The sequence below is a fragment of the Cricetulus griseus genome, chromosome 2 (genome assembly GCF_003668045.3).
Source record: "Cricetulus griseus strain 17A/GY chromosome 2, alternate assembly CriGri-PICRH-1.0, whole genome shotgun sequence".
In the NCBI taxonomy this organism is placed as follows: Eukaryota; Metazoa; Chordata; class Mammalia; order Rodentia; family Cricetidae; genus Cricetulus; species Cricetulus griseus.
The window spans coordinates 22534220-22559280 of record NC_048595.1 but is presented as its reverse complement, the minus strand read 5'-3'; the positions used below and the strand labels follow the sequence as shown (position 1 = coordinate 22559280).

Below are 25061 nucleotides of genomic sequence, written 5' to 3'. Positions count from 1 at the left end.
TGGGGAGGTTGAGATAGGTGGATCCCTAAGGCTCTCTGGACCCTTGCTAGCCTATCTGGTGAGCTTCAAGTCTGTGAGAGACCGTATCTCAAAACAAGGTGAGGCTGGGGTTGGAGAGATGATTCAACAGTTAGGAGCATTCGCTGCTCTTCCAGAGGACGTGTTCAAATCCCAAAACCCACATGACAGCTCACAAACTTCCCCAGTTCCAGGGGATCTGACACTCTCTTCTAACCTCCCAGGACACTTCAGAACACCAGACACATGACATAGCATAAATATATCTTAAGAGAAAAAAGGTGGATGATGCCTGAGGGTGGCACCTGAGCTTGACACACACTATGCACATGTGCAAACACATATCCACCCACACTGGGAAAAAAAGGATGGGCCTGTGTGATGACTCAGTGGGTAAAAAATATTCGTTGCTGAACCTGATGGTCTGAGTCTGATCCCAAGAACCAACATGGTAGAAGGAGAGAACCAGCTCTTGGAATTTGTCTTCTGACCTGCACATGAGCACCATGGTACATGAATTCAGGCCTGTGCACTCACATGCATACACACAAATAAATATAAAAATCAAAGAAAAAAAACAGATTAGTGGTTGTTTAGACTTGGGGTAGGAAAAATAGAGGGTCAGGAGTGATGGCTAACAGGGACAGGCCTTTTCTTTTTCTATTCCTGTTTTTTGAGATAGGCTCTTTCCCAGCACTGACTGCCCTCCAACTTTTTTGTTTGTTTGTTTGTTTTTTGAGACAGGTTCTTTGTGTAACAGTTCTTGATGTTCTGGAGCTTACTCTGTAGACCAGGCTGGCCTTGAACTCACGGAGATCTGCCTGCCTCTGCCTCCCAAGTGCTGAGATTAAAGGCTGGTGCACTTCAACTTTTTCTGTTGCTGTAGATGGCTTTTAACTCCTGGTCCTCCTGCCTCTACCCCACAAGTACCATGACTCCAGATATGTTACACCATGCTCAGCTTCAGAATTTCTTTTAGAGGGGATAAAACGTAAAAAATATGACTGTGGTAATGATTGCCTTATGGTAAAATTTAAGTATCTTTATTTAAAACCCTCGGGGGCTAGATGAATGTGTCAAATGCCCCAGAAGTGGAGATAAAGAAGGTTGTAAGAAGATGGGCATGGTAGCACATGCTTTTAATTCTAGCACTTAGGAGACAGAGATAGGTGAGTCTGTGTGAGTTCAAGGCCAGTCTGGTCTACAATGCAAATTCCAGGACAGACAAAACCTGTTCCGTGTCAGTGCTGGAAACCAAAAGTGCAAAAGTGGATCTTTGTAAGAGCTGCAAATGTTCTTAACCACTGAACCATATTTCAAACCCTGACTTAATTTAAAAAATTGTATGCATAAGAGTACAGGTGCCCATGGGGGCTCGGAGTATCATATCTTCCTGGAGCTGAAGTGATAGGGAGTTCTGGGAATCAAACTCGGCTTCTCTGCTAGATTATTACACACTCCCAACTGTTGAGCCATCTCTCCAGCCTTTGCTGGTGTCTTTGTATACAGCACAAAGTACTGAATTATGCACTTTAAATAAATGAATTAAAAATTATACATGAGGCCAGCTAGATGAAGACTCCTGCCAGTTGTCTGTTACCCCTGCAATCACTCTAGTCACTTCCACCCTCCAAATAACTGTAATAAAAATATGTGAACTGGGTGTAGTGGTATACATCTGTAATCCTAGATCTTGGGAGGGTGAGGCAGGAGGATTACAAATTGGAGACCAGTCAGAGCTCCATAAGGAGAAGCTGCCTCAAAATCAAACCCAGGAATTCAAGCTAGTTTGGGCAGGATGAAGTCTATAAAAATCAAATCAAAACAACAACAACAACAAAAAACTAGAGAGGGGCTTGTGTGATGGCTCATGGGTAAAGGAGCTTGTTGCCAGGCATGATGAGGTGTTTGTTTGTTTGTTTGTTTGTTTTTGTAATAGGGTTTCTCTGTGTAGCTTTGGAGGCTGTCCTGGAATTCACTCTGTAGACCACGCTGGCCTCCAACTCATAGAGATCAACCTGCCTCTGTCTTCCCAGTGCTGAGATTAAAGGCGTGTGTTTGGACTCTGGGCTTTTTTTTTTTTTTTTTTTTTTTTTTTTTTTGGTTTTTCGAGACAGGTTTCTCTCTGTGTAGCTTTGGAGCCTATCCTGGAACCCACTCTGGAGACCAGGCTGACCTGGAACTCACAGAGATCCGCCAGCCCCCGCCCCCCCCCCCCAGCGCTGGGATTAAAGGCGTGTGCCGCCAATGCCCGGCCTCAGTTTTTCTTTTCCTTTCCTTTCCTCTTTCTCTCTCTCTCTCTCTCTCTCTCTCTCTCTCTCTCTCTCTCTCTCTCTCTCTCTCTTTTTAAACTTTCATTCTGTATGTCCTACTCTGTGTTCTGTGTCTGGCTGGTTAGTGGATGCCTGGCCCTAAGCATCTACCTTTTTTCTCTTCTTCCTTCTTTCCTCTCAAGTCTAGATTTCTCCTCCTACTTATTCATTCTGCCCGCCAGCCCATCCTATACCTCTACTGCCTAGCTATTAGCTATTTAGCTATACCAATCAGGTGGCTTAGGCAGGCAAGGCAAAACAGCAACACATAATTAAACAAACGCAGCATAAACAAATGTAACACGTTTACCTAGTTAAAGTAATATTCCACTATAGTCCCCTGTACAAACTTTTAGTTTTCCCTCAGTTGAAGGATTGCTTAGATCCCAGTGCCGCCTGCTGCTGGTGGGTGTAGTTGTGGGTGGGGGGGGTTAGTTTACTAGGATCTACAAGGCAACAAAGTATCTGTTGAAAATGTTAACAGTGTAGCAATGGGAACAATGGAAGCCATGGGAGGATGAGTCTGAGGTAAATATGTCCAAGTGTAACACAGTTGGAAAACAATGTTGATAACAAAATGTCTTTTCAGAAAATTAGAAGAGGGGAAGTATGCCTGAGAATCTTCACAGTGTTTACAAACACCCTTCCCCCACCCATACACACGGTTACTCTAAGTAGCTCTGGATGTCCTGGAACTGCCCTGTAGATCAGGCTGGCCTGGAACTCACGGAAATCCACCTGCCTCTGCTTCCTGGGTGCTAGGATGAAAGGCATGTGCTACCACCCAGGCAAACACCACTTTTAAGAATTTTTTTTTTCCAGACAGGGTTTCTCTGTGTAGCTTCGGAGCCTATCCTGGCACCCGCTATGTAGACCAGGCTGGCCTTGAACTCACAGAGATCCATCTGCCTCTGCCTCCCTAGTGCCGGGATTAAAGGCGTCTGCCACCAATGCCCGGCTTTAAGAAACTTTAAAAAAAATTATTTTATGTGCATTGGTGTGAAGGTGTCAGATTCCTGGAACTGGAGTTATAGACCATTGTGAGCTGCTATGTGGGTGCTGGGAATTGAACTCCTATCCTCTAGAAGAGCATCCAATGCTCTTAACCATTGAGCCATTTCCAGTCCCTTTTAGAAACTTTTATCACCTAGGAATACTACAGGAGAGAATGAAAGCATCCCTGGAGTCACTGCGGACAGCCAGATTGCCTTTGCCCTCATGAAACAGTCCTGCCTTATGAAAGCTAGCACTCGGGAGGCAGAGACAGGTAGATTTCTGAGTTTGAGGTCAGCCTGATCTACAGAGTAAGTTTCAGGACAGCTAGGACTACACAGAGAAACCCTGTCTAGAAAAAACAAAACAAAACAAAACAAAACAAAAAAACCCCAAACAAACAAATCCAAAAACCAAAACCCAAACAAACAAAAAATGGATTTTGAGGGTTGGAGTAAAAGCAGCTGTTGTTAAATTCTTGCGTGTAACATGTGTAATGAGCAATAAGCCCTGTACAAAACAAATCGCAATTATTGACTAGTAGTTCTGTATCACATGATACTTTGTATGTTAGTTTAGTTTAACTTTCAAATCTTATTCAGAAGGGAAATGTCTTAGTCTTGAGTGTAGGTCATTGGTGTGCTTGTTTAGCATGGGCAAAGTCTTGGGTTTGGCTCTCAGCTGGCTTGGCACTTGTTATGTAACCCAGACAGCCCTCCAAGTCATGCCAGTCCTGTCTCAGTCTTCCTAGGTCTGGGATCACAGGTTTGTGTTCCTAAACTCTGCTTTTCTAAATGATTTTATTATTATTATTACTATTATTATTACTATTATTATTATTATTATTGTTTTGTTTTTAAGACAGGGTTTCTGTGTAGCTTTGGAGCCTGTCCTGGCACTTTGCTCTGTAGACCAGGCTGGCCTGGAACTCACAGAGAACTGCCTGCCTCTACTTCCCATGTGCTGGGATTAATTAAAGGTGTGTGCCACCTCCACCCGACTTCTGGGTTGTTTGTTTACAATGTAGTCAATCTGTTGATTTTTGATTCATAGTTATAATCATTTTTTTCTCCTTTATCTAAAAAGGTTTCTCTTTCCCAGTATCTTCTGAGTATTGTTTGCTCATGTTTTAGATTTATCTTGAGTTTAGTTTGTGATTAAAAGACTCTTTTGGGCCATCAAGATGGTTCAGTGGTTAAGGTGCTTAGAAGTTTCCTGATCTCCACAGGTCACCTCCCAAAACAAATAAAATGTAATAAAAACCTGTCATTAACTAGTAGTGATTTCTAAGTCACTTTAATAAAACCACCACAGTTCCATTCATTCTGGCAAGTAGACAGAATGACAACAGCTAATAGTAAGATTGAGTGGTTCTTGGAGGCAGAGGCAGGTGGATCTCAGTAGGTTTGTGACCACCCAGGGCCACAACAAGACCTTGTCTCATTAAAAAAAACAAAACAAAACAAAACAAAACAAAAAACAGGCAAACACCTTTGGCTTCATGATCTCAGCTTAATTTGCTGTGACATCTTGAAATTTCTCTGTCTGTCCCTCCCTCCCTCTCTCTTCCTTCCTCTCTCTCTCCCTCCCTCCATCTCTCTCTTTCTGAGACAGGGTTTCCATGTGTAGCCCTGGGTGCCCTGAAACTGGCTTTGTAATAGACCACACTGGCCTCGAACTCGGCCAGCCTCTGCCTCCCGCGGCTGGGAATAAAGGCGCGGTGAGCGCCACCATCATCCAGCTCCAGCTCCATCTTGAAATTTCTAATCACTTCTGAACAAGGGTCCAGGCATTGTCATTGTGCCCCAGCCAGATCTTGCAAATCACGTTGAGGTACTGCCCTCCATCCACACGGGCGTTCCGTTAAGGAGCTATTGTCCTCTTCTTTTGTGTGTTACAATGGGGAAATGGAGGCAGGAAGATACAATAAAGCCACGAGCCAGAAGGCTGGGAGGAGGGGTTCGAACCCAGCCTTGGGCTGGGCTGCGCGAAAGCCCATGCGCGGGCGGCGCCCCCTCCCCTCGCGGCGGGCCCGGGCGCTCTGGCGCCTTCCTCCCGGTTCCCTACGCCGCGGCGCGCGCTCGTCCCTGCGGGCGGGCCCAGCGGTTGTGTGGCCTGCGAGTTTCCCCGAGTTCACGCAGGCCCTGCGGTTGGCATGGCAACCGGGCAACCTGTTCCAGAGCCGCCCGCCCGCCCGCCCGCCCGCTCCGCACACGCCGCTGCCACCGCCGGAGACGGGGCCGGCGCCGCTCCCATGATGCACCGCGCCAGCCCAGTCCCCAGTGGGCCGCCATGTTGTCGGAGTGAAAGGTAAGGGGGAGCGAGAGCGCCGGCGAGCGAAGATCGGGGGGCCGGAATCCATCTTCATCCTACCGCTCCGCCCGTGAGTATCCGCGCCCGGGTGACCCCAAACCGTGCCCCGGACTCCCAGCGAGCCGATGCGCCCCTTGTATTGGCGTTTAGCAGCGGTTGGCGGGGCGAGAAGGGCTTAGAGACGCCTCCGGGCCTGGCGGAGGCTCCGCGCTCGCTCCGCTCGTACGTGTTTGGGAGGCGGCAGCGAGGCCCTATTGTTATCCGCGAGGAGGGGGTGGGGAGCGGGCCGCAGCCGCGGCCGGGCCCGCCGCTGCCGGCGGCTCCGTGCCTCCGTTCGGCCCTGCGAGGAGTCCCCGGAGATTGGTACTGCCGTTCGGCTTGGCTTTTGTGTTTATTTATCTATTTGTTTGTTTGTTTATTTATTTATTTTCGGATGGGTTTGCGAAGCTCGGAGTCCTCCCTTGTGGCCGCGGAGTGGAAATTCTGTGCTCCCGCGGGTTCCTTCGACTCCTCGAGCTTCCGTGGCAGTGCCGAGGGAGGAACAATACATCGCTTTGGGAAGCGGCGGAGGCCCTGTTCCACGGGCGAGACCCCACGGTGGTGGGCACTGGGCGATTTTTGCAAGCCTTAAATGAGGAGAGGTGGCCATCAGGAAGTTTCGGATCGCTTTTTAAGCTCCTGGGGTTTCTTGTGGCCTTTTGTTTCCGTGAGAGCTTGTGTGTTTTTCTTTTTTTTTTTTCTTTTTTTTTTTTTCGGGGGGGTGCTCTTCCTCTTTGAGCCTCCCAGTTGTTAGTGTGCTTTTTTTCTCCAAGGGGCTTTCAGCCCCTAGTAGTAGGAAAAACATGTATCTACTTGGTGCTACAGTTTCGGTCCTCACGAACGTGGTTGGTAAACACGGGTCATTTGTTTAACTCGTCAGTACCACTCCCACGTCAAGTGAGGAACACTCCTGTAACTTTTCTCCAGAGTAGTTCACCTTTTCCCCACGCTCCCCCCCCCCCATCGAAGAACTCCCACCCAGATTACCAGAGAAGGCTTTATTTATTCTCACCCTAACTTTGAAGAATTGTTCGTTTTCATTGTGCAAATTACACTGGGTCATTTTGCTCACCCCATTAAATTACTCGTATTATTAAGATGACTTATGAAGCCTTTTGGACGTTCTGTTTTTTAAAACCAGTTACTTCTGACGATAGGTTTGTAGCTTTAGCTTTTTGTTTTGGTGAAAAAGTTACCAATGTGGTCCTCCGGTTAAGATAAGCGGCTCGCTGCCTTTGGGGTTTAGTAAACAAAGTAACCATTTTGACCCCTCTCTGATTGTAACTTTTTAAAACATTCTGGGGGCTGTGGATTCTTTATCTGACCGTTTGGAAATTCTGGGTTCTGAACTCAGAGTTAGTATTTTGCATTTCCACGCTTGAATTCATCTTGTCCAAGGCCACAACTTTTTGAAGTTGGATTTGTTTAGTTTGGGTCTCTGATGAACTGCATTAAGATAATTTATGTCCACAGAAGGGTTGTTCAGTGTGGCTAAAAACAAAAACAAAACCCACCTTTTAAACCTGACCATATTTAATAAAAGGAGGTCGATTAAACCATGCTGCTTTGTTTAAAGAAAACTGCTGTTAGTGATATTTAAAAAGTAAAAACAAACTACAACTTGACCTTATAGAGATAGAAAGACTTGGTATTTCATTGTATTGCTTAAAACACCTACTTTGTAAGAAAAAAAAAGCACACCTCAAATACTGTACATAACTTTTTAGTGAGCTTTGGGCGATCCCTAACAGGTAACATAGTTTGATGTTTTCTCGTACTTAGGTAACTGATTATTAATTTTTATTTTGTCAGTCCTAATATGTTACAAATTCTCTGAGACACATGTTAGTGTTTCTCACTTTTCAGTTATCCCTCTTGCTAGCTTTTGTCTTGTCTGAGAAATTGCCTTGCCTCATTAGGTTAAGCAGGAAGTCTCAGGGCTTCCAGATAGCCTTACATAAAAGCCAATTGTTGTGCTTCAATATTTTTATAAGTGACCCCTCCCCAGTTATTTTTTAGAAGATTGTTTTTTAGGGATCAGCTTTTTCTTAATATGGAAATTCATTTTAGGTAACTTTTGGCATTTATTATTTTAAGAATTGTCTTGTAGTTGGGGTGCTGTTGACTGGTAGGTAACTACATGCATGGAATTGTCAGCATAGTTAGTGATTTGAAATTCGTTAAAACCTCCTTTATACCTTTTATTGTGATTAGAAAGCTCCCAAACAGCTAAGGCATGGAGGAAAGACAGATTTTCTTTCTTTGGAAACTGGCTGAGAGAGATTTTTAGTTTAGTGGCAAAACCTGGGCATTGTATCTCTTGGCTTAAAGTATCTGATACAGACTTTTGTAGAAGAAAATGTAGTGTGCAGTGTGAGGAGGGGTAGTTGGGTCTTCAGAAAATCAAGTGAGAAGGCCTTAGGCTGAGGATGAAACATCCATAATTTCTGGTTTCCTACTTAAGCCTTGACATCGATTTAGTCACTTGTGTCTAGAAGGCTAAAAGTATTCTAGTATAAAGTTCTGTTGAATGGGATTTAATTGGGAGGGAGAGGTTGGAGGGGGGGTACTATTGGAATTGTTGATTTATACAAGGCATTTCCAAAGTAGAGGTTTTGTTTTTTTAAAAAATGATTTATTTTTATTTTATGTGCATTGGTGTTTTGCCTGCATGTATCTCTGAGGGTATTAGATAGTTGTGAGCTGCCATGTGGGTGCCAGGAACTGAACTTGGGTCCTCTGGAAGAACAGTTACTACTGAACCATCTCTCCAGCCCCGGTTTTTTTTTTTTTTTTTTTTGACACTATTACAGTGTGTTCCAGATTGGCCTTAAACTCAGAATGCTGGGGATACAAATTAGGTTTTGAACAGATTGCAGATCATTGTGACCTCTTACTTCTAGCTTTAGAACATGAGTTAGTTTTAAGAATTTTCCAGGAAGTTACTTATCTAATGAGAGAACATGGTTGGAGGCTGGAGAGTGGTTAAGAACACTTGGTGCATGGGGCATAGTGCACACCTCTAATCCAGTATTCAGGAGGCAGAGGCAGGAGGATCTCTGTGAGTTGAGGCCAGCCTGGTCTACAGGGTGAATTCCAGGACAGCCAGGGCTATTATACAGAGAAACTCTGTCCTGAAAAACCAAAAAAAAAAAAAGGGGGGGGGGAGGAAATAAAAGTACTTGGAGTACTTTTGCAGAGGGACATGTGTTTGGTTCCCAGTATCCACATGGTGTCTCACAGTCATCACTGACTTCAGTTTTATGGGACATGATGCTGCTTTCTGGTTCTCGGGCATTGCATATGCGTGTTGTACATACCTGCAGATAAAACATACATAGAAGGAGAATAAATATTTCAAGAAAGAATATATTTTTTACTTGTTTTGAGTAGTGCTGATATCCTTGGAAGTTACTCTAGTGTTTGCATACAGGTGTATACTCATTGTATATTGTAACCAGTTTACTTTGTGTGTACAAATATAATTATTTGGTTTTGAGGAACTTAAGTAGCAATGGTTTCTAGTAACATTTGACTTCTCTGTTGGATTTCCAGAGTTTTCTTTCTTTCTGTCTTTCTTTCTTTTTTTCTTTTCTTTTCTTTTCTTTTCTTTTCTTTTCTTTGAGACAGGGTTTCCCTGTGGCTTTGGAGGCTGTCCTGGAACTAGCTCTTGTAGACCAGGCTGGTCTCGAACTCACAGAGATCCACCTGCCTCTGCCTCCCAAGTGCTGGGATTAAAGGCGTGTGCTGCTGCTGCCGCCGCCGCCGCCGCCACCACACACCACCACCACCACCACCACCACCCACCACCACCACACCACCACCACCCCGGCCATTTTTTATTATTTTTTTTTAATTTGAATTAGAAACAAGATTGTTTTACATGGCAATCCATCCCAGCTACCTTGTCCCTCCCGTCTTGCCCTAGGCACTAGCTCTTGTATACCGGTCTCAACTCACAGAGATCCGCCTGCCTCTGCCTCTGCCTCCGCCTCCCTAGTGCTGGGATTAAAGGCGTGCGCCACCACCGTCTGGCTTCCAGAGGAGTTTAACATCCTACAGATACTGGCAGGAGTGGGGGCACACTTCTTTTTTTTTTTTTAAGATTTTATTTATTTATTATGTATACAACAGTCTGCTTCCATGTATATCTGCACACCAGCAGAGGGCACCAGATCTCATAACAGATGATTGTGAGCCACCATGTGGGTGCTGGGAATTGAACTCAGGACCTCTGGAAGAGCAGTCAGTGCTCTTAACCTCTGAGCCATCTCTCCAGCCCCGGGGACCCACTTCTTTAATCCCAGAAATCAGACAGGCAGATCCCAGTGAGTTCAAGGCCAGTCTGGTCTCTACTTGGTGAGACCCTGTCTGAAAAAACCAAAAGGGATAGTAGTAATACTATTACTAGGATTCTAGAAGGAACCGGGGTTGGTTTCAGAATAGCTTGAGATCTCTGCTCCTTCCTAACTGGATGATGGCTTTGGGCTCCTCCTAACTTCTGTAATGTTTTACTTGTAAAATAGGGCCACTAATGCTTCCCTTTCAGTGTTTCTGTGATGAGATAATGTCTGCCATGTATTTGCTACCTTGTTACTGTGGTGAGACAGACCTCTGGTTTTACAGTGAGGTTTAGTACTAGCAAAGTGAGTTGGGTTTGTCTTGTCCTGATTCTAAAAGTTGATCACAAATGAACATGATTGCATTGTATTTGTAAGTTATTGGTAAAAGTCTTGATTTTCCCCTTGTAATAAAACACTGATGATCATGGCACACACACACACACACACACACACACACACACACACACACACACACACACACACACACGTGCACGCACTCTTGTTTGTCACAAAAACATGTTAGTTATTTTAAAGGGTCCTTTTAAATTACAGAATCTAAGCTATAAGCTTTTTTTTTTTAATTTTCACTTTTTGTTTTATGGTGTTTTGCCTGCATGTATGTCTGTATGAGGATGTCAGATTCCCTGGACCTGGAGTTATAGACAGGTGTGAGCTGCCAGATGGGTGCTGGGACTTGAACCTGGGTCCTCTGGAAAAGTTGCCAGTGCACTTAATGCTGAGCCATCTCTCCAGCCCCAGCCATAGGCTTTTGTTTGTTTATTGACATGTTTATTGCAGCCATAAAATTTTAAAAGTGAATTGGAGTGTGGGGATAGGGGGAGTCGAGGGGATTGAATCTAGGGCCTGTTCAGGTTAGGCAAGCACTGTACTGCTTCATTGTACTGCTGCAGACTGTAAACTTCAAAAGTTCCTGGTCATAGTCCTGTTGATGCATGCCTGTAATCTCAACACCCATAAGGTGGAAGTAGGATCAGTAGTTCATGGCCAGCATTGGCTACCAATTAATTTTTTTTTTAAAGATTTTATTTATTTGTTATGTATACAACATTCTGCTTCCATGTATATCTGCACACCAGAAGAGGGCACCAGATCTCATTACGGGTGGTTATGAGCCACCATGTGGTTGCTGGGAATTGAACTCAGGACCTCTGGAAGAGCAGTCAGTGCTCTTAACCTCTAAGCCATCTCTCCAGCCCGCTACCAATTAATTTCAAAGCCAGCCTGGATATCTAAAACCTCACTTCAGAAAAACAAAGAAAAGTTGAGTAGGGAAGCCATTGATTACCTTCTGACTCTGTATTGTTATTTTTTTTTAATTTTTGTGGTCCTCAAATCTCTAGGTTCTTTTATATGTTAGACAAGTTCTTTGTTACTGAGCTATATGTCTGGTCTTTCTATCATTATTTTTTAGTAAAGCTTGGTTATAGTAGTGGACCCTTAGCTTATTGGAGTACCTGATGCTAGTGACCTTTTTTTCTGTACATACAGGCCCAGCAGCTTCAAAGGGGGCTCAGTTCAGGAAACTTGTTATTACAAGACACTTGTCTTCTTGGTAGAGACAGGTTATACATGATTGTCTTGTAGAAGGGACAGAATTAATTATTTAGCATTTTGTACTGGAGTATATGGAGTTGTCTTTAAAAATGCAAGCATTAAACATCTGTTAACTGTTTGTTCTTAGGTGTTGGTGGAATGAGCGTTGCATGTGTCTTGAAGAGAAAAGCAGTGCTTTGGCAGGACTCTTTCAGCCCCCACCTGAAACATCACCCTCAAGAACCAGCTAATCCCAACATGCCTGTTGTTTTGACATCTGGAACAGGGTCGCAAGCGCAGCCACAACCAGCTGCAAATCAGGCTCTTGCAGCTGGGACACACTCCAGCCCTGTCCCAGGATCCATAGGAGTTGCAGGCCGTTCTCAGGACGACGCTATGGTGGACTACTTCTTTCAGAGGCAGCATGGTGAGCAGCTTGGGGGAGGAGGAAGTGGTGGAGGCGGCTATAATACTAGCAAACATCGATGGCCTACAGGGGATAACATTCATGCAGAACACCAGGTAAAAAAAGTTCCCTATTTCAGCTTTAAAACTCTTCTAATCACTGTCCGCTTAGGCTGTCTGCTTTCAATGACTATCTCATACTCTTTGATTGCTTATTTAGCTGTTGTAATCAAGAGTTATTTGTTTTAAAGAATGGTTGGTCATTGTAATTGCCACTGGGTCATTTACCATTCTGGTGTTATATAGTAAATTCACTGAAGAAATCTCAAGACTGTTTGAATGTTCACACTGCATTTCTAGGAATATTGTTAACAAAATACCTATTTTTCACCATTTATATGCTTTTAAGAATTGCTTGGGTTTAAAGCAGAGCCTCTCTGGGCTTGGGTTACTTTTATCTTTAAGATGCTATTGTTTGGAAACAATGTGAGAGTGTTTAAATTCTCAGGAAGAATTGAACTTGACAGATGTTGCAAATTGAAATAAAAAGCTGTTATGATTGAAAGGGGAAATTAAGTCAGTTACTCACTTGAGATTTGTCTGAGTGCTCTGTGTAAGGGTTGGTTGTGTCTTAGGGTTTTGTGTGTGTGTGTGTGTGTGTGTGTGTGTGTGTGTGTGTGTGTGTGCGTGTGTGTGTGTGTGTGTGTGTGTGTGTGTGTTCTTCCTCACCCCACCCCCATTTCTCTGGGTAGCTCTGGATGTCCTGGAACTCACTGTGTATACCAGGCTGTCCTCAAATTCATAGAGATCCACTTGCCTTTGCTGGGATTCAAGGTGTGTGCCACTACCATCTGGTGGTTTTATTTTCTTATTCAGAAGAAATTTATTAAGCAGGTTGGTCATAGGTCTTTGTTTTACTAGTGTAGGCATGTGTAGGTGAGGAATGCTAGTGATAAGACAAAGGAAGTGTCTTGTGCTCCAAAGTCACTTTTAGTTTTTATTCTCTACTTAGTGCAAGGTACTGCATTTGTTTACTGTTAGAGCGGAGCCATCACTTTTTCCTTAGCAGTGCTGAAGATAGAACCCAGGGCTTTGCGCTTTGTAGCCAAGACCTCTATTTTGGTATATTATATCCTTAGAATTTTTTAGAGACTTGAAGGTGGTGGTTAAATGTACTCATCTCTTTGAGGCCAGCCTGGTCTAAGAGAGAGTTCCAGGACAGTTGGGCTACACAGAGAAACCCTGTCTCAGAAAAAAATAGTTTTTTTTTTTTTTTTTTTTTTTTTAATTCACTATTCTAGTTTGTAGACTTTAGCATGTAAGAAACTTTAGGGACTAAGTATGGAGTCGAATGCCTTTAATCCCAGTATTTGGGATGCAGAAGCAGGTGGGGATCTCTATGAGTTCCAGGTAAGCCAAGGCTACATACTGAGACCCTGTTTCAAAAATCCAAAAGAAATTTTATTGATTTTTGTTTTTGTTTTTTTTCTGATTCCCTAGTCTTTTGGTCTTTCAGTAAAGTTGTAGAAAAAGAACATGGTAGTAGAGGAAAAGGCCTTGAATGCCAGACCAAGATGTGATTCTCTAGGTAGCATTGTTTGTGTGGAATGGCTTTTATGTAACCTTGGTCATGTTCTAATTAGAAATGAGCAAGGACCAAGCTCCATTGGACAGCTTTTTAAAGACTGATTTATTTTATGTGTATGAGTGTTTTGCCTCATGTATGTATGTGCACAATGTTTGTTCCTGATGTCTATGGCGGTCAGAAGAGGGTGTTAGATGATTTGGGACTGGAGTTACAGATGGTTGTCAGCACCATGGGGTCCTCTGGAAGAAAAAGTGCTCTTAACTGTTGAGCCATCTCTCCAGCCCCCACCCTCTAAATTTGTCTTCCTGTTTTTTTTTTTGGGGGTGGGGGGATAGGGTTTCTCTGTGTAGCCCTGGCTGTCCTGAAGTCATTTTGTAGACCAGGCTAGCCTTAAACTCAGATCTGACTGTTCTGCCTCTGCCATTAAAGGCGTGCACCAGCATACCTGGCTCCCCCACATGCTTTTTTTTTTTTTTTTTTTCCTTTTTCCCCTTTTCTCTGAGACAGGGTTTCTCTGTGTAAGAGTCCTGGAACTCATTTTGTAGACCAGGCTGGCCTCGAACTCAATGAGATCCACCTGCCTCTGCCTCCCAAGTGCTGGGATTAAAGGTGTATGTCACCACCCTTTTGAAATAATTTTTTTCATTTTTATATTACGTGCATCGATGTTCTGCCTGCATGTATGTCTATGTGAGAGTGTCAGATCTTGGAGTTAAAGACAGTTGTTAGCTGCCTTGTGGGTGCTGAGATTTGAACCCAGGTCCTCTGGAGGGATCAGTCAGTGCACTTAACCACTGAGCCATCTCTCCAGTTCCCCTTTCTTCCCATTATTTGGGGCAGTGTTTCAGTTATGTAGTGCAGGCTGGCATAGGACTGGCAATTACTGTGCCTCATCCTCCTAAGTGCTGGGGTTCCAAGTGTGCACCATTGTAGCCTGTTCTGGATAGCAGCTTGAACAGACACATATGAGGTATAAGTGAGAGACTGAGGTATAGCTCAGTGGCAGAAGCTTGCCTAGCATGCCTGAGGACTGGATTTGACCTCCAACACTTTCAGAAATGGCACAAAAAAGATAGGGAACTGAGATGCATAACATTGTGGATTAAATTATGAATGCTGGGTTCCTGGTTAAAGATGAAGTAATAGGACAAGAACGTTTGGGAGATATTTGGTAGGTAGTGTACAAATTTAGGTAAAGATGGTATGCTGTAGGTAGAGAAGTGTCAAGTTGGGACTACTTGTTTGGGTGGCAAAGCAGAAAATGCCTCTTGTCCCTTGACTTGGCCAAACATTGTTTAGAAGCCATATCCTTTGCTTTTAAAATCTGTGCTATAAGGTGGTGGTGGTTGTTGTTGTTGTTGTTGGTGTTTGACTTTAAATTCCAGCACTCAAGAGGCAGAGGTAGGCTAATTTCTGAGTTCAACAATAGCCTGGTCTACATAAGGAGATCTGGGATAGCCAGAACTACACACAGAGAGACTCTTGTCTTGAACCCCACCTCAAAAAACAACCCCCCCCCCAAAAAAAAACAACAAAAAACCTTATGTGTTATGGACCTGAAGCATCTTAGATTGGCTTTCTTTGTCCCAGGGTGGTGCATAAAAGCTGAAAGGGGAATCAAGCTCTTAGGATCTCTTTCTTTCTTTCTTTCTTTCTTTCTTTCTTTCTTTCTTTCTTTCTTTCTTTCTTTCTTCCTTCCTTCCTTCCTTCCTTCCTTCCTTCCTTTCTTTCTTTCTTTCTTTCTTTCTTTCTTTCTTTCTTTCTTTTTTGGAGAAATGAGCAAATTAGACTCTGGATCAGTTGATGGCAGAGCTCTGAGATCTGAGGTCTGCTTGTGCAAGTCACCAAATGTTTCTTGAAGGCTTTCTCTGCCTGTCTGAAGTGAGCCCTATCATGAGGATCTCATCTGATTTACCAGGCAGATTGTTTAGCAAAGTAGTTACAAATCAATGCCAAACTTGTTTACGGGGTCCTAAACCAGTGGTTGGCTTGGAATTAGCAGTCACCATCACACTGTAGTGGGGAGGTTACTCCAGTAATGCACAGTGATGGAGAATTCTGGGTGGCTGATACATAGTTATGGGGAATCCATATATTTACTTAAACAGTAATTATAGTGTGTTGTAATGCCTTTTTTTTTTTTTTTTTTTTTTTTTTTTTTTTTTTTTTTTTTTTTTGGTTGGGGTAGTTGGTAGCATCTTACTCTGTAGCCCTGGGTGGCCTGGAACGTGAAGGATCCTCTTGCCTCTTTCCTGAGTGCTGGGAAGACAGCCATGTCTGGTTGGTTTGGTATTTGTCTTTTTGGGCCAAGCTACTATAGGGCAGGGGTTCTTGTGTCTTTCTAGTACCTTTTCCCCTGGAAGTATTCTGTAGTTTTTTGTTAACTGAGGTAAAAACAGGAGCTGTTTAATTTGCCCTCAGGTAGACAAGTGGGTCTTACAGTTTAGCTGTCCTGGAAATGCAAGGCTAAAGATAGAATGGAGTGCAGAGAATATATCAGAGGGCTGTGCAGGCATATGTGTTCCAACCAACTTGGGCTAGGTAGGCTAAGACCTTGTGTTTTGTTTTGTTTTGTTTTGTTTTTGTTTTTAAAGGCAGCTGAGGTGGTTAACTCTTGTTATCCCAGCACTGAGCAGGAGGAACACCTAGAACAAAGGAAGATGACTAGGTAGGGACTCAGCCCTTCTCAGCTACTCTTACAGTTGAGGGTGAGAGGATGTGTGATCTCTCAAGTAAGTTGAAGTGAAAGAGTTCTTGAGAGCCAGACAGGTTCTAGGCACTGAGCTCTGTAGTTCCTGAATTTGATCCTTATAATTCTGTGGGATGGCTAAGAGCCTTTTGTGAGGGACAAAAAACTGAAGCTTAGTCATGAGGCAGACTCTAGTGCTGGCATTACAGGAATGTGCCACCACCTTGTCCAGCAGATACAGTTTTGAAGTTAAGTGTGGGTCCAGTGTGTAAGCTCTAGGTAGACTTCTGCCTTCCCAGGAAAACATGCTGGACCTTGGAGAACTGTTGAAGCAAAGTAGCACATTCTTACTTAGGCCAATGGATTGCTTTATTGGAAATGTAGAGACCATAAACTTGATATATAGTAGATAAATACAAATGATGTTGACTGTGGTCTCATCAAAATGCTTCCTTTCCTATGAACAGTGTGTTTGGTGTATGTTGTTTTTATGAGGGGTAGTAATGTCTAAGTAATAATGTTGGGAAGTTATTTCTGTAGAGATATGGTCTCAATATGAAGTGATCTTACTCCAGTGCCTACTCCTACACTACTGGGTTATTGGTTTTTTGCTGGGGGCTGTTTTCCAAGCCTTTTTACCCTCCCTCCCTTCCTCCCTCCCTCCCTCCCTCCCTCCCTCCCTCCCTCCCTCTCTCTTGTTTTTTGAGACAGGTTTCTCTTTGTAGCTTTGGCTGTCCTGGAACTCACTCTGGAGACCAGGCTGGCCTTGAACTCACTGAGATCAGTCTGCCTCTGCCTCCCGAGTGCTGGGATTAAAAGTGTGCAACACCACTGCCTGGCTTTGTTTTTAAATGACTTTAGCATAATGGATCAATTTGTTTTTCATTTCGTTTTGTGATTGTTTTGTTTTGGAGATGTCTAGTCTTACTCTGCAGCCCTGGTTGGCCTGAACTGGCTATGTAAATCAGTCTGGCATTGAATTTACAGACATCTGGCCTGCCTCCTGAGTGCTGGGAATAAAGGTGTGCAGGAATCCCTAGTTATAATGGGACAAAAATGAAATCAAATTGGTAAAATGTTTTTCATCAGTGAGACTCCCAGTCTGTGGTGGAATTTGTATTTACTGTGCCAAGGTACTTTAGATTCATGTTCCTCCCTTTTGTGAAAAACTTTACCCTTTCTTTCTTTCTTTCTTTCTTTCTTTCTTTCTTTCTTTCTTTCTTTTTTTTCAAGACAGGGTTTCTCTGTGTAGCTTTGGAGCCTATCCTGGTACTCGCTCTGTAGACCAGGCTGGCCTCGAACTCACAGAGATCCACCTGCCTCTGCCTCCCGAGTGGTGGGATTAAAGGCGTGCACCATCAACACCTGGCTAAAACTTTACCTTTTCAAAAAATATTTATTCAATGTGTTTTTCCTGCATGCAAGTGAACCACGTGCAGTGCCTACAGAGGCCAGAGGAGGGTATGAGATCCTCTGGAACTGGAATTAACACAAGGTTGTGAACTGCCATATAGGTGCTGGGAGCCAAACTGGGGTCCTTTCTAATAGTAGCAACTGTTCTTTAACTGATGAGACATCTCTCCAGTCCCCCCCCCTTTTTTTTTTTAAATTTTAATCGCTTTTGTTTTTGACATGATAGTCTTGCTATTTTCCCCAGGCTGGCCACAATGCTTAAGATTTTCTTGCCTAGCCGGGTGTTGGTGATTTTCTTGCCTTAGCTTCTCAAGTTGCTGGGATTACAAGCACATATTATATATGCACAACACTTGGGTTATCCACTTTATAATTCTGACTTCCTTAAGGACAGAATCAAACTCCAGAGATTCTGTAGCCTCTGTCTGAGTACTGGGATTCAAGTCACACACTGTCGGAGCTGGCTGGATTCTACAATCTTAGGGAAAAGGAGACATAGGAGGCACCCCAGTAAGTAATGTAGGCATGGTGGGATTTAGGCTCTAATCCCACCTTTTAGTAGGTTAAGGCAGAAGAATAGTAAGTTGCAGGGCAGCCTGGGCTTCGTAAGTGAATCCTTGTATTAACCCATGCCCCCCATATGAATAATAAAAGGATATAACTTTCTGCATAATTTGATTTAATAAGTAAAATTGCTGTATTTGGTTTATTTTGAAACTTCAAAGCCCCTAGTTTTGGACTCAGTGGAAGTCTTTGGAGGAGTGAGGGAAAGTGAACTTGGGGTTGGTGTTGGGTTGTAAAGTAAGCCATTAGAGTACAGACTGACAGACACTGCTTCCAGACATCGGCAGCATCTATGTTGTACACATTAGAGTAGCCATAGCAAGTCATTAAGACAGCAAATGTGAGGGTGCTAGAAAAGAACTAGAAGACCTGTCTGTCATGTAAATGAGCTGTGCTTTATTTTATTTATTTAAGATTTATTTATTTATTTATTTATTATGTATACAGTGTTCTGCCTGCATGTATCCCTGCAGTCTAGAAGAGGGCACCAGATTACAGTACAGATGGCTGTGAGCCACCATGTGGTTGCTAGGAATTGAAATAAGGACCTCTGGAAGAACGGGCAGTGCTCTTAACCCCTGAGCCATCTCTCCAGCCCTGAGCTATATTTTAATAGTAATTTTTATGATTCAGGATTTTTTTTTTTTTTTTTTTGAGAGACAGGGTTTCTCTGTATTCTTTGGAGCCTGTCCTGGAACTCACTCTGTAGATCAGGCTGGCCTTGAACTCAGAGACATCTGCCTGCCTCTGCCTCCCGAGTGCTGGGACTAAAGGCATGCACCACCAACACCCAGATGATTCTGGATTTTTTTGACTAGCATTGAAAATTTCATCTTGCAGAACTAAAGGTCAAATATTTGACAAATGATTGTACTCTTATTGTGAAATTTATTTTCCCTATAAAATACTGGGAGGTAAAGTAGGTGATGAAAAAGGGGAAACATTTTAAGTTTCACGGTTGAACTGTGGCCTTTGTATTGGGTTATCAAGGCAGACCTAAGTAGTTCTGTCCTGGCCACAGTGCCATGGAGCATACTTCATGTGGTTTTACCTGTGGTTTTTGGTATTAGAATCTGTTGGTGCTCACTGTAAATTGGCATCATAAGGGGTGATTACAAATGGGCAGACAGAATTCTATAGATGGAATACCTGGCCCTGTGGTGCTGTTCCTTTGATCTGGTTTGGGCATCTTTTTAAAAAAATTATTTATTTTATGTGCATTGGTGTTTTGCCTGCATGTTTAGATCCATCCCCTAGATGGAGTTACAGGCAATTGTGAGCTGCCGTGTGTGCTGGGAATTGAACCTGGGTCATCTGGAAGAACAGGTGAATGCTCTTCACCACTGAGCCACCTCTCCAGCCCCTAGTGTGAGCATCTTTTGTGGCTTTTTCAAGACAAGGTTTCTCTGTATTGCTTTGGAGCCTATCCTGGCACTCGCTCTGGAGACCAGGCTGGCCTGGAACTCACAGAGATCCGCCTGCCTCTGCCTCCCGAGTGCTGGGATTAAAGGCGTGCACCACCAACGCCTGTCTTGATGTGGGCATCTTATGTGTATGCAGATGCCTGTTTCCTCTCCAGTGCTATAAAGTAACTCTGACAGCTTGTATTTAGAGTTGCCTTTTGGGGTAGATTGCTTAGGTTCCTCAGCATTTGGGCCAGTAGCAACTGACTCAATAATCCACCTTTCATAGTTTGTATCCTCTTATCCCTGCACTCTTCAACCTTTGTGTTTGGAAATTCCAAGACTTAACGGTAGGCATTTGGTTACAAGATCAGTCCTTTGATTATATACTCTGAAGAATTATGGGTTCAGTGGTCCTGGCATGTGCATGTGTATACACATGTCCAGTCAAATATTGTCCTAATGTTGTGAACTTGATGTGTATGCTTTCTGGCTAACACATTGTTTCAAAAAGCTTTTGGCAAGGTATTTGGAGAAATTATGATAGATGGTAGATGTCACAATGGAAAGTAAAATGACATAATTCAGAATTTATTTTGAGTTTAAGAACAGCCTGGGCTATACAAAGAGACTGTCTCAAAATTAAAAACAAGCGTATCAGTTTGCTTTGAGCATCCGTTTGGTGAAGAAAAGAGTGGAATGAATTATAAAATATATTTTAGAGAGGGTCTTACTGTGTAACTCTGGCTTGCTTGGAACTTGTAGTGTAGACCAGACTGGCCTCATACTCAGCAGAGATGTGATTAAAGGTGTACACCACTATACCTGATCATGGAATTCCCTCCCCCTTTCCTGAGACAGGGTTTCTCTGTGTAGACTTTGGCCATTCTGGAATTCACTTTGTTTTGCAGGGAGGGGTGGTTGGAAGCAGGGTTTCTCTGTGGCTTTGGAGGCTGTCCTGGAACTAGCTTTTGTAGACACAGCTGGCTCAAATTTACAGAGATCTGCCTGCCTCTGCCTCCCAGTGTTGAGATTAAAGGAGAGTTGTTACCACCATGACATTCTTAAGAAAAACAACAGTTCGGAGACATGTTTTAAATCTCAGTGAGGGATGCAGTCTAGGTGCCTTGTAGGATGTAAAGAAGTGAGATGCTCCTGTTTTGGTTACACCTCTGTTTGGCATAGACACATCCTTGCATGTGGTTAGGTAAGCTGCAGTTGCTGAAAATTTACTTGAGCAGTTTGCTTCAAGTATTGTGGGAAGACTGCTTAGATAGCAGTCTTATGACCCTTGATACTATGACAGGCAGGTACAAGGTACTGCCACACAGTGTCAAGAAAGTAGGAGATACAATGTTGTGTGTGGGAGTAGTTTTCTTCTCTCTCTCTCTCTCTCTCTCTCTCTCTCTCTCTCTCTCTCTCTCTCTCTTAAGATAGGGTTTCTCTGTCCTGGGACTCACTTTGTGGACCAGGCTGACCTTGAACTCACAGAGATCCCCCTGCCTCTGCCTCTCGAGTGCTGGGATTAAAGACATGCACCACCACTGCCCCAGGGGGAATAATTTTCTTTTTTTTTTTAAAGATGTTTTTGTTCATTTTATGTATATATGTGCACGTACAACATTATGTCAAGAAGAGGGCATCAGATTACATTAGAGATGGTTGTGAGCCAACATGTTGTTACTGGGAATTGAACTCAGGACCTTTGGAAAAGCAGCTGGTGCTCTTAATCATTGACCCATCTCTTCAGCCCTAGTTTTGTTTTTTTAAAAACTTCCCCTTTGCTGTGTTTCCATTCAGTTTCTTCTGGACACAAGGAGTTGTAATATAAACTTAGTGTGTAGCTGTTGTTCTCTGCTGGGAATATTGTGCAAATGGTGTACAGATTGCAATAGGTTGTGTGAGTTTATTTACTTAATGAAGATAATGAGGATGGAGCCTGGGACTTGTCTTATGTTAGGCAAGTGTGCTGATGCCCAGATACATTTCCAGCCTTAAAGTACTTTTAGAATTAATATGATTTCAGGAAAGTGATTTTTAATGTGTAGAAACAGGGAGCCTAAAAGCTGTTGTCAGTACCCACTGTGTTGATAGACTTTGCTCAATGAAAGTGTTGACTCAGCACCTGTTGGCTGTCTGCATAGGTGTATTGCCTTCACCACAGCCAGAGCACTCTCATCCCCTGTAGATCTCACACCCTAACACTTACTCCTCAGCCCCGGGGAACCAACCCAGTCGAGTCTGTTGATGGCCTGTTCAGAACTTTAAATTGGGTACAGCCTCTGGTTCTTTTGACTCCCTTCTTTAGCTTGGTCCAGTGTTTGAAGGGCTCATCCAGGTCAAGAGATGGAGTTCAGCCATGGTGTTGCTTTCTGAGTCACTCATGTTTGATCCCCAGCTTTGCAGGGGAGTCATTGGCACTGTCAGTATCACTATTTCTTTTTTCAGTTATTATTATTATTATTATTATTATTAGTTTTTCGAGACAGGGTTTCTCTGTGTAGCTTTGGAGCCTATCCTGACACTAGCTCTGGAGACCAGGCTGGTCTGCGTGCCTCTGCCTCCCGAGTTCTGGGATTAAAGGTCACCAAGCCCGGCTTGCTATTTTTTATTTTTACTAACTTTTTTCATTTATTTTACATCCTGATTGCAACTATTTCTTTATTATAACGTTTATTTTGCCAGGCGTGCGTGTCGCACGCCTTTAATCCCAGCACTCAGGAGGCAGAGGCAGGCGGATCTCTGTGAGTTCGAGGCCAGCCTGGGCTCTAGAGCGAGTGCCAGGATAGGCTCCAAAGCTACACAGAGAAACCCTGTCTCGAAAAACCAAAAAAAAAAAAAAAAAAAAAAAAAAAGGTACGTTTATTTTATGTGAGTGTTTGCCTGCCTGTGTATATGTATGAGAACTTTATGTGTGTCTGGTGTCTTATGGAGGCCAGGAGAGGATGTTGGGTTTCCTGGAACTGGAGTTAACAAGTGGTTGTGAGCTGCCATGGAGGTTCTGGGAGGTGAACCTGGCTCCTCTGGAAGAGTAGTTAGTGCTCTTCATTGCTGAACCATTTCTTGAGTCTCTTTTTTTTTGGTTTTTCAAGGCAGGGTTTCTCTGTGGCTTTGGAGGCTGTCCTGGAACTAGCTCTTGTAGACCAGGGTGTTCCTTCCTTCCTTCATTCTTCCCTCCCTCCCCCCTCTCTTTGTCAAAAATATACACTTTTTAAGGGCTTGTGCAGTGCTTTCACATAGGACTTTTTAATGAATTAATTAGCTATTTTTTGAGACATGTAACTGTAACCCTGGCTACCTCTGCCTGCCTCCCCAGTGCTCAGTGACACTGGGTTCACAATGCATTTGTATTTTTGTAGTTTCCTCTTTTTAAACCTCCTTCCTTTCTCACCAAGGCCATCTTCTATTGTATTTTTTTAAGGTTTATTTATTATGTATACAGTATTCTGCCTGCTTGCAGGCCAGAAGAGGGCACCAGATCTCATTACAGATGGTTTAGAGCCACCATGTGGTTGCTGGGAATTGAACTTAGGACCTCTGGAAGAGCAGTCAGTGTTCTTAACCTCTGAGCCATCTCGCCAGCCCCAGAAGGATGTAATCTTACCTAAGTAAACAGGAAGTGTGTTGTGAGTAACTTCTGGAAGAGCAGCTGGTACTGTTAACTGCTGAGCCATCTCTCCAGCCCTATTTTATTTTTTATTAAGCTAGCAAAGAAAGCAATGGTTTTTTTTTTAAAAAAACTAGTTTATTTAAATTTATTTTTTGTGAATTAGTGTGAAGGTGTCATCTCCTGGAACTGGAGTTACAGACAGTTGTGAGCTGTCACGTGTGTGCTGGGAATTGAACCCAGGTCCTCTGGAAGAGCAGCCAGTGCTCTTAACCAGTGAGCCATCTCTCCAGCCGGAGCAATGGGTTTTATTATTACATGTTCACTAAGTTTGTTTTTGTTCCCTGTCCCTCTTCTCCTCCCCCTCCACTTTCTTGTGATATAGATTCAGTTATCCTCTCCCTGTCTCTAGAACTTCCTTAAACTTTCTTTCATAATCCTCTGTAGCCAAATGTTACTCTCCTGCCTGCCAGTTCCTGAATAACTGCTCACAGGCTTAATATTAATTATAAACTGGTAGTTATTACAAACATTCTTAACTAGCTCTTACAACTAAATTAACCCATTTCTATTAGTCTATATTTTACCTGGTAGCTGCTGCCATCTCTGTGACCCCACCTTGTGTCTCCCTGTATCTCTGCTTAGATTTTTTTGCCTGGTTCTATTTTGCCTGGCTATTGGCCAAATCAGCTTCTTTGTTAACCAACGGTTAATAAACATTCACAGAATACAGAGAGACATCCCACATCATTTCCTCCTTTCTGTCTAATCAAAAAGGAAGGTTCTAATATTAATATTATAAAATTACATATAGCAAAACAGGTATCAAATAAGTATTATATTTATAATATTTAGTCTTTATTTGGCAATATTTGTGAGTCTTATCTTTATCCTATCATAACTAAGGAAAATTATAACTAGTCTTCAGCTCCAATAAAGACCCCAGAAGGATGTAATTTTTTTTTTAAGATTTTATTTATTTATTATGTATACAACATTCTGCTTCCATGTATATCTGCACACCACAAGTGGGCACCAGATCTCATTAAAGATGGTTGTGAGCCACCATGTGGGTGCTGGGAATTGAATTCAGGACCTCTGGAAGAGCAGTCAGTGCTCTTAACCTCTGAGCCATCTCGCCAGCCCCAGAAGGATGTAATCTTACCTAAGTAAATAGGAAGTGTGTTGTGAGTAACTTCCACAACTCTAGAAATAACAGAGATATCTGGTTGCCCTGACAGTCACCCAAACCTCTTCTGTAACATTGGGGCATCCATTTTCAGCCTATAGGCCTAGAGTATCTAGCAGAATTCTCAGTGAAGCAGGAAGTTTGGAACTGTTGTGCCAATGTTGGCAGTTCGTCAGTCATTTTTCTCTGTGTTCTGTAGAATGTCTGGCCGACTCTTCCCATGAAGCAGGAATCCTGAAGGACTATCCCATCTTGTTTTGGCAAGTTCAGCAGTATTTTTCTATGGGTCCTGCATGTCCAGTTTATATAGTATTCAGTCAAGCAGTCCAGACAAGGGCAGTTTCTTGCCTTGCCACATTGAAAGAAATGCCCATTATCCTCTTGAAGTAATTGGTGCTGCCAGGAGTAGATCTCTCTCTACCCCATCTCTCCCTTTATCCCAGCAATTGGGAGGCAGAGGCAGGCAGATATCTGTGAGTTCAGGACCAGCCTGGTCTTATCAGCTCGTAAGATAGTTATGTATATGTACCAACTTCCTTTCTCCCCTCCTTCCCTGCTGGCTAGGCTAAGCTCAAACTGGGTATATAACCAAGCATGACCTTAACCTGATCTTTTGCTTCTTCAAGTTCTG

The 25061-nt window shown here is 43.2% G+C and overlaps 1 protein-coding gene across 24 annotated transcripts in view; it reads left to right on the top strand.

Moving 5' to 3' along the window:
• Nucleotides 1-5517: 5517 nt before the first annotated feature.
• The window catches only part of Pum1 (pumilio RNA binding family member 1), a 111207-nt gene continuing 91663 nt past the window's right edge, over nucleotides 5518-25061 (top strand). For 19 of the 24 annotated variants that reach the window (XR_004768149.1, XM_027399461.2, XM_027399460.2 and 16 more), the window contains exons 1-2: nucleotides 5552-5706; nucleotides 11721-12094. Coding sequence is in view for 21 of the 24 variants with exons in the window: in XM_027399461.2 (XP_027255262.1) it covers nucleotides 11732-12094 (363 nt within the window). In the remaining 3 variants the exon portion in view is untranslated. Of the gene's footprint in view, nucleotides 5707-11720; nucleotides 12095-25061 lie in introns of those variants that run through there. The other 5 variants (XM_027399443.2, XM_035439583.1, XM_035439582.1 and 2 more) reach the window with 5 other exon arrangements.